Source organism: Odontesthes bonariensis, chromosome 13, assembly GCF_027942865.1.
Source record: "Odontesthes bonariensis isolate fOdoBon6 chromosome 13, fOdoBon6.hap1, whole genome shotgun sequence".
Taxonomy (NCBI): Eukaryota; Metazoa; Chordata; class Actinopteri; order Atheriniformes; family Atherinopsidae; genus Odontesthes; species Odontesthes bonariensis.
In genome coordinates, this window is record NC_134518.1 from 19,236,146 (window position 1) to 19,251,167 (window position 15,022).

At 43.1% G+C, this 15,022-nt stretch overlaps 1 protein-coding gene across 2 annotated transcripts; it reads left to right on the forward strand.

The window, feature by feature from the left end:
* Positions 1-1,054: 1,054 nt before the first annotated feature.
* On the forward strand, positions 1,055-14,943 carry fbxw11a (F-box and WD repeat domain containing 11a). 2 transcript variants are annotated; one of them, XM_075481325.1, is made up of 14 exons: positions 1,055-1,209; positions 3,569-3,673; positions 5,605-5,673; positions 5,893-6,112; positions 6,431-6,617; positions 6,859-6,949; positions 7,827-7,964; positions 9,448-9,566; positions 11,507-11,756; positions 11,899-12,017; positions 12,746-12,856; positions 12,938-13,016; positions 13,418-13,582; positions 13,704-14,943. In XM_075481325.1, exons 1-13 carry the CDS (start codon positions 1,171-1,173, stop codon positions 13,577-13,579), a joined length of 1,689 nt encoding a protein of 562 aa, XP_075337440.1. In that variant the 5' UTR covers positions 1,055-1,170; the 3' UTR covers positions 13,580-13,582; positions 13,704-14,943. The 2 variants fall into 2 exon arrangements, with proteins under 2 accessions (XP_075337440.1, XP_075337441.1); XM_075481326.1 differs by lacking the exon at positions 3,569-3,673.
* Positions 14,944-15,022: the final 79 nt, after the last annotated feature.

The window sequence follows — 15,022 nt, forward strand, 5'->3', positions numbered from 1 at the left end:
AATTAGTTAAATGAAACAGGTGTGTTTTTATTTTTATTTTTTTAATTCATTAATTTATTCCTTGTGGGGAAGTGTAGAAAATTGTTGAAGTATCTGTCAGTGATCTTCCCACATTTCAAGCTCTATGTAAATACTGAGTTCGTAATAGAAGTTCTTGATATTACTGTCACGGTGAATAATCATTGTGCTTGTTCATATGACATGACTCAAGTAGGTTTTTGAAATTTGAACAGAAATTAACTTAATACAGACCTCTGACATTACACTGATGACTTGGGGAACTACAAGTGACTTATCTGCTTAAGAGCATCCGACTCTGTGTACAAGCCTGAGAGTTGGGCATGTATTCCAGACATAAAAACTGCTGATTAGTTTTTTTTTTTTTTAAACCTCCCACCAATGCATACTGTATTTAAAGGAGAGTAGTAACAAAGGTAAAAAGCTATGTTAACTTGAGTTATGTCTTAGAACCTGCCTCAGAACAAAGCCTGGTAATGCAATCCTAGGTTTTACTCTGTAAAGTTCATGCAAGCAGCTACCTTGCTTATATGTAAGGATCTCGTGTTACTGGTATCTAACTTTTGAATTATCCCTGTGCTTATTCATTTGAAACATGCGCGGCCCTTTCATAGGTCTCCAAATGCAGATTTGAATGAAAATGCCATGAAGCCACGCAAAAAACTGTACAAAATGACCATATTACAAAGCAATAGCTGCACTGCACCTTAGGTTCTCATCACATCATCTGTTACTATTTTATCAGACTGGGTTTAAATTGTCCAAGCATGTTTCAATGGCCAGCATCCTGCAGCATTTCATAGCAACGCTATGCGGATGATTGATTTTGCCTTAGTGTACTCCTCTTCAGGATAGCAACAGCATCTTCATCCATTTGCCTTTTTGTTTGGGGGAGTCACCGGGGAAAGCCTTAGTAGCACGGTAAGCCAATCAATAAAAACCAAGGCACCAAGCCACACCTCTTTAGATAGAATATGTCCAATCAACGCTCCTCTATTATTGCATGGGCGTTCCCATCCCCCATCCACCCTTTGACACTGCCCTACCAAAGCCGTGTGGTTGTGCGAAGTGAATGACGTCTCTGAATTTGCGGGCCGCCGACGCAGGGCTGGGTTTCCATTTTCATAGCGAGTTTCGGGGGGGATCGTCAACATGGAGCCGGAGATGGAGGACAAGACGGTGGAGCTGATGGTAAGATCTGTTTCAGTATTATATTCTGACCGTCCGAAGGGACCTCTGACAGCCTATTATTAGGGAAAGCGCCGAGGCTCGGTTCGACGACAGGAATGAGCTGAGGCGGCTTGTCGGGAGAGGTGGAGGAGAAAGGAGGAGGAGGGGGGGACCAGAAATCAGAGGGAGGGCCTGAAAATATCTTTTATCTTGTTAAGAATGCTCAACACATCGGTCGTATTGACAAACAAAAAAATACGTGTATGAATATATACGGAAAGTCAAACATGTTGGTTGAGGCAGAATGGATAAATAATGCGGAAATGAATAGGTTTGTACACGGTCGTCGGCCGACAGACAGCCGAGGATTCTTGGGGTAGCGTTTACTGCGGTGACGCTGCGCCACTTTAACAGGGCCCTGTCTGATCTCAGCTAGCCGTCCTGCTAACACTGGCTAGGAGTCGATGAACCACGTACATTTACGTGTAACAATATGTTATACTATGTAGTTTATGGGTCGGCATCCAACACGGTGATAAATGTGAGGGGCACTCAAACGTATGTCACAATACAACGAATAGTAGTGAAAATCCTAACGGTGTGCTGCCTGTCTGTTTATACTTCTAAAGTGCGTAGAAGGAAGTATTGCTTTTTCATTCACACACCGATACCGCGATTAGCGAGCATTAGCACGCAGCTGAATAGCTAGCGTGCTAAATAATGCTTATATACTCGATAGACATTTCCTTACCGAGACAGACAATTGGTCACACCAGTAGACAGGTTCTTTTGTGTGACAATAATACCCACTACCATCATAATATCAAGTTGCCTTTTAGACAGGCAGATTCAGTCAACGAAAGAGCAGTTCTCTCTTACATTAGTTGTTGTGTCGATAAGCAAGCCAACAAGGCTAATGCTAGCTTGCCAGCAGCTAACATTATCATTACAGGGGTCACAGTGATCGGAAAGAAGGGGTAGTTACGATTATTCACGAATGCTTGTTTTATTTTGACACGGAACTCACATATTGAATGATTTAATGTCCATCTTGAAAGTTATGGTCATTCCACACACACAGCACGTTACATGTATCGGTTTCCTCTGACAAACAAACTTGGTTTTGCTAACCATCTCTTAAATCTTAATTTAGGCCTAGAAAATAATATGGGATTGTGTTTGGTAACAATTGTGAACTAGTCCTGTCACGTTGAACCCAAGTTTGCCCGAGAGAGATGCTTATTTACTCCGGCGAAAGGATTGCATGTCCACGAGCTGTAGGTGTCTATAAAAAGTGAATAATAATCATTGGCCTAAAATTGGATATAAACACAGAGTCATCCAAAAGATCATGCGATCACTGGACTTAAATAAATGGTTAAAAACAATTACATTTAAAGTGAGGGGGGGCTTTAAATCACTAGATAAAGACAAACCTGTCAAACTTGTATGAGAACATCCATCCATTTTCTCTATCCAGGTAAAATCATTTGAAAACAAAATTTATGAAAATGTTAACACAGCCAAGAGATGTAATATCACGATGAAGAAAAACAATTGATCAAACCAAATCGTGTAATTAGTTAAGATATGAAGCCAGATGCCTTGACAAGGTTACTGCCACCCTCCTAATTCTCTTGACTTACACAGGATAAAAATGGCCTGAGGGTGTCGAGTCTGCCTTCACATGTGAAGACCAAAATATTTCAACCCCTCAGGAAAAAAATTCTGATATACGAGTTGTGTCTGTGTGTTTAGTTTGATTTGATTTATGTTTTTGTCCCAGTGTTCTTCACTAACCACTCATGAGAGTGGGGATGGCAGAACAGTGTGTGGGGTTTCTGTCAAAACAATAGTGGCAGTAATTGACAATTCCATTGCCCCTCCCTGTCCTCTACCTATCCCCACTGAATTCATGTCTAATAATGCTTCTGTGTGTATGTTTATCAGTCTGTATCTTGTGTGTGAAGGAGTGTGTGTTCCTGCGCTCACTGTGCAAATGTGTGTAGCTCTAATACTGGTTTTTCCCCTCACTATCCCCCACCTCCTTCCCTCTTTTTCTCTCCACACTTTTGGTGGTTACACACTCGCCTCCTCTTCAATCTCCAACCAAACTTTATTTATTTATCCATTAATTTTGTATTCTAACACAAAACCCACGCTCCACTCCTCCTGTTCCTTGACAACACTCCACCACTTCCACCCATCTGTCCATCCATCGACCCACCCATTCACGCACCCTTTTGGTTTCCTCCAACTCCCCTCATCAACCTCCCTCTTCTTTTTCTTTACTTTCCATCTCTGGTCTCTCGCTCTTACTTTTCTTGTCCTCCCTCACCTTGTCCACTTCGTTCTCCCTTCCTCTCTCTCTTTCACACAGTGCTCTGTGCCTCGCTCTCTCTGGCTGGGCTGCTCCTCGGTGGCTGAGAGTTTGTGTGCACTCAGGTGCCTGCAGAGCATCCCCTCCACCCGGGCTCACAACCAGGTTCTGCCTCTCTCCTCTTAATTCTGCTGCTCCTCCTCCTCTCCCTTCCTCCCTCGCCATCTCCTCACCCTTCAATTTTCTTTGCCCACTCCACACACCTCCTCATACCACCTTGGTGCTGATGGCACCCACTCACCCCCATCTCACCCTCCTACCTCTTCACCTTCCGTTGTCCTTTCCTTCCTTTTGGAAGTGCTCGACTCTTTTGGGTTCTTCTCTGGTGCATCCTCAGACCCTTTCTGCTCGAAGTGCAATTTTAGCTGTCCAAAGTAGAACTTCTTTTAAATCCTGCTAAAGATATTACGGCATCTATAATACTTTAAAAGTCAGCAAGTGTGGCTTGTACTGAAAACTGTACACTTGTACACACTGATAAGATTGAGAAGAACACAATTTCCTAAACACTGACATGGTAATGGCGGAAGGATGCAGGATCTACCAGAGAATAACCATGCACTGAGGAGTAGTGTTCTCTCCTCTTCTACCTGGAGGTGTGAGGGCCGAGGTGGGGGGTCTTCAAGCTCTGAGAGGCTACATGCTTGCTTGCCTGCTTGCCTGGCCAAACCTGGTCTGTCTGTCCTTTTTTTAATTCTTTCTTCTGCTCTGCATGATCACCAACACTGGCAAGACCATTCTGGCTTTGTGTCCTGTCTGCTTTGGTCTTGGTACTTGGATCTTTTGTTTGTGCGGTTATATTCACAGCAACCACCAATCTGTTCTGGTAATTTTGCCCAATTTCCACACTTGGCAGCAACGCAACACAAGGATAAGTGCACTCAGCGAATCAGGAATACATTTTACTTTGTCCTTCAAAACAACAAGTAAAACAACTTTTAAGGTTTGCACACGATAGTTCACCAAAAGCACCTTTTCAGCCTCTGAAGAAGCACTGAAAGTTGGGCTGTTACGACTGAAAAAAAAACAACCTTTATTTCGGATTTCTTGCCAACGTTACAATTGTCATAGCAGAGCTGTGGTTCAGTCATAACCATACAGAAGTACCACAGCAGCAAATCTCTCTCAGGTAAAGCCCTTGTGTGTCACACTTCCCTAAATTAAATTGTGAATAAATAGGAAGAAGAAAATGAGGGTGGGGTGCATCGTTGCCTTTTAGACGTAGCTTTACTCTGAATGGTTTGTGTTGTTCTGTGTAACATGTAAGAGAGAGCCTACAAAGTTAAAGTGTATGCAAAGTTGATAAAATTGTTACTATGACAAATGCAAACATGACTGTCCGAAAAGACTGGCCAATGTAAATATGTCCTTAGTCCTCAAACAAACATGATGTTGGCAAGATCGTGACACTATCTGTGGCTTCCAAATAAGCACAAGTGCTCTAAAACCCTGAGGTTGACAGATAAAGTCAGATAGATATGCAAAACAATATCAGTTAGTTGTTCAGTGTGATTGGGTAATCATTACCCCATTTGTGTTCAAATGATTCAAGTCTCCAAAGCATGTTTGTCATCCATTTTTCACAGGACTCGGGTCACTGTGAGACCAAAGACATGGTAGAAATAGGTGGGGTCGGGTTTCTTTTTGTTTCTTTTCTACGCTCTGTAGATGCTCTATGACCACTATCTGTTCCATTACTGTCAGGCCTGAGCTGGTGCCAGTGACATACCCAAGATTTTGCTCTTTAATTTCCTGTCCAGACTACTTAGCTCATATCGCAGACAAGAAAGCAGATAGATTCCTTTTGTTGAGGTGCTCCAGTTTACTTCACTCCATATGTGTGTGTGTATGCACGGCTGTTTGTGCGCGCACGCCTCAGAGTTCTCGATGGTTACCCTTCCTTGGCTGTTACTGTGGCACTCTTGCGTCAAGCGCTGTACACACTGCTGCCCTGGCTCTTAGTGGCCCTTTACAGAATCAATTAGAAGGGAAACACTAACCCGCACCTTCTCTTTGTTTTGTGTCCCTTTCAACAGAATACGCCAGGGATGGAGTCACAGAACCTCATGGACGATCTGTCGCCAAAGAAGACTACAGTTCTCAAGGTGTGTGTTTATTTTAGTTGACATTGTTTCAAGCATATATATATATATATGTGTATATATGTGTGTTGCATTTCAAAGGATCGACGTGTGTAAATTGTTTGAACTCGATTGTAAATACTCCATCAGCAAGCCCTGTGCTTGAGTGGATGTGGAAACCGTTCGCTGGCCTAAGGAGAAACGGATATTTAACCAATCTGTTTTTATTTCTGATCTTTACAGCTTAGTAATGGTCCTGGCGTGGTTTCTCGCAAGCGTCCATCAGAAGGGAACTATGAGAAGGAAAAGGAACACTGCATCGCCCTGTTTGACCAGTGGTCAGAGGCCGACCAGGTGGAGTTTGTCGAGCGCCTGATTTCCCGTATGTGCCACTACCAGCACGGCCACATCAACTCCTACCTCAAACCCATGCTGCAGAGGGACTTCATCACTGCATTGCCAGGTACACGCGGATGAATGTGTAAATCCAACTTTTTATGAGTTGTAGTCCCTGGTGGTGTTGGATGCAGTTCGGCAGGAATGTAAATCATCATTGTCATGATTTTTTTTTTTTCGGGATAAATACAGAAGGTATTAATTAATCGCCCTAATTTGCAGATTAAAAATATGCTGCACAGAGGTGAACATCGGTTTTCCTCATTTTATCTTTTGGCATGATTCTTTTACACGCCGATGGATTCACTGATAATCTTTGTAAAATAAAACGAAAAGAAAAAGGCCTTTTGGTTCATATACTTAGCTTCCGTCTCCCTCTTTTTAGCCCAAGGCTTGGATCACATAGCGGAGAACATCCTGTCTTTCCTGGACGCACGCTCGCTGTGCTCAGCAGAGCTGGTGTGTAAAGAGTGGCAAAGGGTCATCTCCGAGGGTATGCTGTGGAAGAAGCTCATTGAACGTATGGTCCGAACTGACCCGCTTTGGAAAGGCCTGTCTGAGAGACACCAATGGTGAGGACGAATGCACACACGCTTTAAGCCCATAAGTGGATGATTGCTGAGGGTATCGTTGAACTGTTTGTGTCTTGTGCGTTTGTTTCTCCCCTGACTACTTGTGGATGAGGAAAAACTCAAAAGTTACTAGTGGTGTGCCTTTTTAGAGTCTGTTAAAGATGAAAGAAAATCCCACAGGGTGCAAAGCAGTTGCCATCGTCATGTTAAGTTTGTTTTTGTTCCTTTTCTCCTTCCTCAGGGAGAAATATCTGTTCAAGAACCGCACATCAGAAGTCCCACCCAACTCTTACTATCACTCCCTTTATCCTAAGATCATCCAAGACATAGAGGTAAGACGCAACAGCTAAACTGGCTTTGTATTAGCAGGTCAGTTTATTTCTTCTGTAACTTTTTAGACGTTTTTGTTTTTCAATTTTTCACATCCTCGTTGGATCTGGCGCTTTACAGCCTTTTATTAGAAGTACTGCTGAACAGAAAACACAACAGACACCCAAGAGATTATTTCCTTTTCTTATTTGGAAATAATTGATTAAACTCCAGTGTCTTTGAGTTTTCATTCAGACTTTAATGTCATACCGTTGGGTCTCAAAACACTGGAGAAGAAGCACCTCTATGCCTCTGGCTGAGGGATTGACATTATTGCTCCATTCCTCAGGAGTGAGGCTATTTCCTCCACTAACGGTGCCCTCTCTGAGCTTGAAAGGTGGAGACTTAATTAAACCCTTTTCAGTGCCCCGTTGAACCGCGGAGGCAGCAGGCTGCATGGACAGAAACTCTGGGTAATAATCTCTCTGTCTGAGAGTGTGGTGACCACCCCACAGGGAGAGGCTGGGTGCATCTCACCGAAGATGCACCGGGTGCACAGATGGGCGCAGCAAAAACTGCTTGGAGGATGGGGGCCACTTTATTCCAGTCGGTCTTTAAGAAAATAGTCCCGTCTGGCAGGAAATCTTTGCTGCCATCAGATGAATAAACTAGATTTTGTATCGAATCTGTTTCTTTTAAAACCAATCTCTCGCGCCCCAGAGATGCATTTTATTTTCCTACAGAAGGTTGAATAAATGATTTGGAGCGTATACAGGTTTGTTTCACCTCAAATGGCTTGATGTGATTTGATATTTTTCTCCATCTCCTCTTTTAAAAAGGCAGTGCTGTCTTTGAATGTTTCCCATCTCGTCTCATTCATCTCTCGCGATTCCTCCACAGACTATTGAGGCTAATTGGCGATGCGGCAGACACAACTTGCAGAGGATTCAGTGTCGCTCGGAAAACAGTAAAGGGGTTTACTGTCTCCAGTACGACGATGACAAGATTATCAGTGGCCTTAGGGACAACTCCATCAAGGTATTTGTTTTTCGGTTATTATACAAGTACGACCGTCTGAGATGATAAAACTTAACATTTTCTTTTCAGCTGTTTTCTTTTCTTCTTTCTCTATATATTGAAGGTGGTAATATTAGTTGGGGTATAATTGCTTATGCGCTGATATGAAGTCACTGCTGTTCTCATTCTCCAGTAAGCTGCACTTCAAATGGAACTTTCTTCCTGCAGTCAATAACTTCTGCTCTGTGTAACAGCAAAGCTGCGGAACTGCTTTTGCACCACGCTCAGTCTAACTTCATGTAACTAACGGATGAAATGAGTGCAAATGTACAGTACTTGTTGACAATTTGCAAAGTAGTAAGCTTGTACATTTGGCGTTCAATCGGTTCCCATCACACTTCATCAGTCTGCATTTTTCAGACATGGTAACTCGATAACTCGATTTTCCAAAATGCCACCAGAGGATTATCGCTTCCCATCGGAACAGATTTTGTTGATCACAGCCTCGGCCACACTACAGTTTGGGTGGGTGTGGGGGAGTTGGTGTTCAAATAAAGTAAAGCAGGTCAATGCTTATTGAGGGGCAACTGCATAGCCAGTTTTTTTTTTTTTTTTTTTTTTTTTTTTTTTTTTTTCTCCTCCAATGGTAGCATAGCCAAAATATTATATATTACCTGTATTTTTCCTTTTTTTTAAAATTTTTTTATATGATGATTTAACCACCCCCACTATAGCTTAATTCCTACTGCTTCTATCAATATGCTGAATGCATTTGAGCTCTCTGTTGCTATCATATTTCTGTAAGCTTCCCAGCAGTTAAACATAACTCGGCATAAATCAGTCTGCCCCTCTGGTCCAAACTGACACGTCGAAGTAATTAACATTGATCATGTTGGTGTGTTTTGGCACCACCAACGAATAAAAGCCGAAATGACTGCAAGTATTTCCCAGTGAGAGAGACGTGCATGCTGTGCGTGTCTGTTTCCGTGAAGCCTTTGTTTGTGCATTTGCGAACTGAATTTTCTTGTGGCTCAGAGTGGCTTATCATCTTATTGTGTATGTGTGTGTGGCGCTGGGCTGAATCAGCAGACACTGAGACAAAGTACAAGTGAATTAGAGAATAAAAGGGCTCAGCTACAGACTAGTTGTGTGTTCCATTTATCTGTCTGGCCTGCGAAGAAGAAAAGATGAAGACAAGCCATGGATGGTGGGAGGAGAAGAGCAGATTTGTCTTATTGTAATGGGGGGAGGCTGACCCACACACCCAGGGAACAGCTGAATGGCTTTCTGTACGCGCGGAGCTCAGCACAGCAGTAGGGAAATGGGGCATGAACAGCACATGGGCATTGCCGTGAGAATGGGCCATTCTTGGCATGACCCATATATGCATCCTTTTGAAAATCCCGTATTCTTCCACTTTTCCTGTGCCCTCCTCTGCCAACATGTCCCTCTGCTGCACTCATCTTCCTCTTTCTTTTCTCTTTTCTCTTTTTTTGCTTCCCAGATCTGGGACAAGCAGACACTGGAATGTCTGAAGATACTGACCGGTCACACAGGCTCAGTACTATGTCTCCAGTATGATGAGAGGGTCATCGTCACCGGCTCTTCTGACTCGACTGTCAGGTATGATACACATCTTTCAGCAAAATATATGATCCCCGCATGTTCATTTCACTGTAAAACTGGTGGATCGATTGGGTTTACACACAACCATGCTTCATTTGATCAAATTGCACCTCTTTTTTTTCCTTTTTTCTTTTTTTTAGATTTAGAAAGAATTTATTTGAATTTGCTTTGATCAACTTTAGCAATGCAAAATACCAGGATCGTCACAAAATCTGGCTATGAGATTAATTAACGGTATGATTGACCTTAAAGGTTCAATGTGTGGGATGTAGTGACATATAGCATCATAAAATGTAGACTGCAACCAACTGAAGACCTCCCACCTCCACAACCTCTCCAAAAAATGCCGGACAAAGTGAGGTGTCTCTGGAAAAAACTGCAAAAAGCCCGCTCTGGAGCGTGGGTTCTGTTTGCCACATGGCGCTGGAACTGTACAACCGAGAGAGTCGGATCCACTGCGTTTCCCATCCAAACGGTGTTATGGTTACAGCAGTTCCACAGCTATGACAGAACAGGTTTTATTTATTACTTTTGCTAAATGATGAGATTTATATTTTTCAATAGAATAACTCATCCCGGAGGTCATCTTCAAGCGGTTTCAAATTCTATTTGATTTACTATAAATTCAAGATTTATATGTTGAGGTGTCAGGCCTCTATTTCTTCAAGACAAAGAGAGATGGTGAAGCAAGTGGTAAAGACTCCATAAACTGGCTTTAGGGTGAAAACCATTTGGCTGCGTAAAGGCAATCAGTTAAAGTAGCAGCGGGATGACTCCACCATTGGAGGAAACTCTCTTTTTTATTTATTTTTTTTTTTTTTAAAAAGCTGAGATGTTTTGCACAGCATATTTACAAGTAAAACTTCTGTCAGCTGTTGCGTGTGTGCGATCAGTTGATTTATAAAAGAATGTTTAAAAAAATAGATTTTGACGTTTGATGTTTCTATAAAGTATGCCTTCCTATCCATTATTGCATAAAGCTCTTAGGATTTTCTTTTTAAATGCTCTAAATAATCGGTGTACAGTATATTACTTTGCACACCGTGTGTTTAGGTATGATGGTCAGCCCCTAATTTTACAGTTGGTTCCCACTGAACTTACAGCTGCCCCCCACTGTCTGTTACATAGGATGTATGTATAGTGTAGTTACTGACAAAGCGTTGAAAAGAGTCAGATTCACTGCTGTAACTGGAGATAGTGGGAGATGTTTTAGTGCAGATATTTAAAGGCCTGGCTTGTGTGGATACTTTGACACTTGCTTGGCTACTGCACACAGAAGCTCCAGATTAATTCTCTTATTACTTCACACTTCAGGCGTACTCCCTGGGTGGTATCCAAGGAAAATATGACTTCACTTCCTTAGCAACAGCTTGACGGGCACTTTGTTTGTAGGTTTAGCTGTCAGCTTTTCCAGTGTGTTTTGTATTTGACTCTCAGTGCCCAGCAGTGTAGTTCACTGACAGACACCTGTGTGTGTGTGTGTGTGTGTGTGTGTGTGTGTGTGTGTGTGTGTGTGTGTGTGTGTGTGCACATGCAGGTGTGACATGAGTTTCTCTCCATTGTAGAACCAACAAACATAATTCGGTCTCGTTCTCCATTGTCTTCCTTTTTCCTTTGGCTCCTATTGCACGTCTTTTCCATGCCATCTTGTTTCTGCCATTCCTTGTACTGCCCATCTCATTTTTTCCGTTTTCCTGGCCCCTTCCTGCTATCATTTTCCTCTTCTCTCTTTGCAATTTCTTCCCTCTTTGTTTCACACACCTCCCCACTCACTTAACATCACCCTTTTTTTTTTTTTTTTTTTTTTTTTACCTTCTTGCTCCATCTCATCTTCTCAACTGCTGTCACCTTTGTCCTCAACATTTGGCCATGCTGACATCTGTCCCTACTTCTATATATTTGCCTCCTTATGTGCTCCTTCCTCTCCTTCTCCTCAGAGTGTGGGAGGTGACGACGGGGGAGGTACTGAACACGCTGATCCACCACAACGAGGCAGTTCTTCACCTGCGCTTTGCGAATGGTCTAATGGTCACCTGCTCCAAGGACCGTTCAATTGCAGTCTGGGACATGGCCTCGCCAACTGACATAAGCCTACGTCGCGTCCTTGTGGGACACCGGGCCGCTGTCAATGTGGTTGACTTTGACGACAAATACATTGTGTCCGCCTCAGGGGACCGCACAATCAAGGTGAGCTGGGGAAGTTGTCGCTTCAGCTGTTCACGAGTAGACCATGAATCATCAAAATATATATATATATATATATATATATATATATATACATATATGGTGGCCCTTGCTTTACACCGCTTTCTGCGTTGCCTCTCTCCAGGTATGGAGCACCAGCACCTGTGAGTTTGTGCGCACTCTAAATGGTCACAAGCGGGGAATTGCCTGTCTACAGTACAGAGATCGTCTGGTAGTCAGCGGCTCGTCCGACAACACAATCAGGTATGTGTGTGAGAGCTGAGCACAGTAAACCTTCAAGGTCGTCTGTGCAGTCGCTGTTAAGTTTATCTGTTGAAGAATATACTTTCTGAAAGGGTTTTGCAGTTTATTTACAATCTTTACATAAATATGTCCTCTAAACAATGCGTGTCATATCAGATTATTGCTATGAACTTTGCCCAAAATAAGCCAAAACGAATTCCCAATAACAATATACAGTATTGGCAGCGTCTATTTAAATAATAATAAAAAAATAAATAAAAAAAAGACAGCCAACCCTATCATTAAAATTTGACATTGACTTGAGTTGTTTTCTGTTTTGCCTGTTACACGTTAAAGTACAAGAAAGCAGAGAAATTCTGTGACCACGACTGCATGAAAAGTTCAGCCTCACTTAAATGGTGGTGAGAAAGCCACCAGATGGCCGGATAAACCAAAAAGTCCCGCTTGCTGCCATCAGTGCAGCGCCGACTGAAATTTGATCACTTTATCATTACCATGTGTAACAATGCATAAGTTTTTAGTATGACGGGTATCGTTGGCTCTGGCGGTCTGCTGGAGATTGAAAAGCTCAAAGAACGGAAAATGGGTGGTGTCATTAAAGATTAAGTTCAGAAGTGTAATCCTGCTTCAAAGCGTCAATACTCAGTGATATTTGAACGCAAATCCACAATCTGAATATCTTTTATTTTTTTGCTGTTGGATGTTTACAAAGGCTTCTTTTTCCATAGGTTATGGGACATTGAGTGCGGGGCGTGTTTGCGAGTGCTGGAAGGTCACGAGGAGCTGGTGCGCTGCATTCGCTTTGACAACAAACGGATTGTCAGCGGCGCCTACGACGGGTGAGTCTTGTGCACACGCAATTTGGAGCGTGAGACTGGATTTGTTTTTCTGACGTTCTCCTGTGCCGCGTCTCTCTGCAGCAAGATAAAGGTGTGGGACCTGCAGGCAGCGCTGGACCCACGCGCCCCTGCCAGCACATTATGTCTGCGCACTCTAGTGGTAAGTTTGACCATTTGTGCGTTTTCTTGTGACAGCTGGTGCTGAAAGACGGATGCGTTTGCCGTGTTTTTATAAACTCGAGGCTTCTCATCTGTAGAGTGTATAAAACTAATGTCCTCATTCATCACCGTTGACACAGAGTCGTTGTTTTTTTACATGGACCCTGAGATGCTAGTCCAATAAATAAATACGGTCAAATAAAAACTGTGCTTGAGGTTCAGCAGTCCCCAAACAAAGACCCTTTTTTAAGCTTATTTTCTATGGTAATTTTGTATATAACTCTAAGCGCAGATCCAAACTGTTTTACTCTATGCGGGGACTTCCCTGTTGCCTCTCCGTCTCATATTGGTACGTACGAGACGCTGTATGATTAAGAATGTTTTTGCGTGTGTTGTTATCAGGAGCACTCTGGCCGCGTGTTCCGCCTGCAGTTTGATGAGTTTCAGATCATCAGCAGTTCTCACGACGACACCATTCTGATCTGGGACTTTCTGAACGTCTCAACCAACGGCCAGCCAGAGGGACGATCTCCTTCCCGCACCTACACTTACATTTCTAGATAGCAGGTACCCAGATTCTCTTTGAACACGCGACTTTTCATAGTTGTGTAAATCCCATCGCTGCCGTGCTCACCCCTGCCGAGCAGAGCTGTGTGGGATTGAGGACTCCTTTGCTTTCTCCCTGCAGGTGGCGGCATCCAACACACCCTTTCTTGGAGGAAACCCAGGGCTAATTGGCTGATGGGTGCATCTGTCGTGCAAAGGAGCCCATCTTATCTCCTTCCTCCTCGTCATCTCTCTGTCCATCTCCCGCTCAGCCCCCCACACCCCCCCGCCCGTTCTGACAGACTCGAAGCTTGTGCCCATTGCCTGCCAGTACAGTGACATACACACAGATCAACACTGAGGATTCCTTACTACAGACCCAACGCAACTCTCCCAAGAAGTTCACCTTCTTCTACTAATTTATGTTTTGTAAAGTACACTAATGACAGTATTAACGTAGACCTTATATAAGCCACAAGCTCCCTTTTTGTCCCCTTGATACAAACTTAAAGCAGCTTCTGCTCCTCAGTTTTTAACCCCTAGCAAAACAGGTTTCCACAGATATGAATCGCTTAGATATATATTTATATATATTACACAGACGCACACATACACAGTGGCACAGTTGGACAGAGGATGACCAGAGCTGTGATGTGGGAGACAGAGACTCTTTACTCAGCTCTAGGAAAGAAGGGAAGGACGGGAGATGGAGGGAGCGAACAAAGGAGAAATGTGTTGGGGATAACTTCCCCGCTCTATCTCACTTCTTCTCGCTCCTCCTCGTCTCTCTCTCCATCCCCCCCACCCCCCTCGCTCCCCCTCCCCCCCAGAGATGCACACTCGCTTGGAATTTGGGGGTGCACACACTCAAAAAGGTGTGTGTTTGCGTATATGGACTTGTGAAATGGCAGAACAGAGCAGAAGCATCAGACATGCATGTGAGGTTGCCGTGGATACAGCGTCCTGGTACACCTCTGCTTTTTTTTTTTTTTCTCTTTAACTCTTTCTTACTGTTTTTTTTATTACTGTTATTTTCTAATTTTATTTGAGTATTTTGGTTCTTAGTACAAAAATCATACTACTAAGCCTAGTCCTTGCCCCCCCTCTTTCTCTCTCTTACCGTCTTTTTCCTCATTTTTTTTTTTCTTCTTACTTCGACCCATGTTCATCTGTCCCTTTCACGCCATCTTTCTCTCCGATCATCTACGTGCTTGCTTTGGTTATGAGAGAAGCTGGAATTCAAGAGCTCAAATTTAGCTGTAAACGGAGTTGTCTTGTCAAATTGTGTTGTATATTAAAAATGATTTTTTAAAGAAGAAAATGACCTTATTGTGAATAAAGTACTTGACAGTGGTGGAGTGTTGAGCCAACTATAACATGAATGAGTGTCTAAGTGTCTTATCTGTTCGTGTCTGTGTGCATGTGTGAGAGGATTTGTGTCGTATGCCTCGCCATGTGATG

Coding starts and splice junctions, on each gene's coding strand:
- fbxw11a (XM_075481325.1), top strand. CDS start 1,171: ATGGAGCCGGAGATGGAGGACAAGACGGTGGAGCTGATG. Junction 1,210..3,568: donor ACAAGACGGTGGAGCTGATG/GTAAGATCTGTT, acceptor TCTTTCACACAG/TGCTCTGTGCCTCGCTCTCT. Junction 13,017..13,417: donor TATGTCTGCGCACTCTAGTG/GTAAGTTTGACC, acceptor TGTTGTTATCAG/GAGCACTCTGGCCGCGTGTT.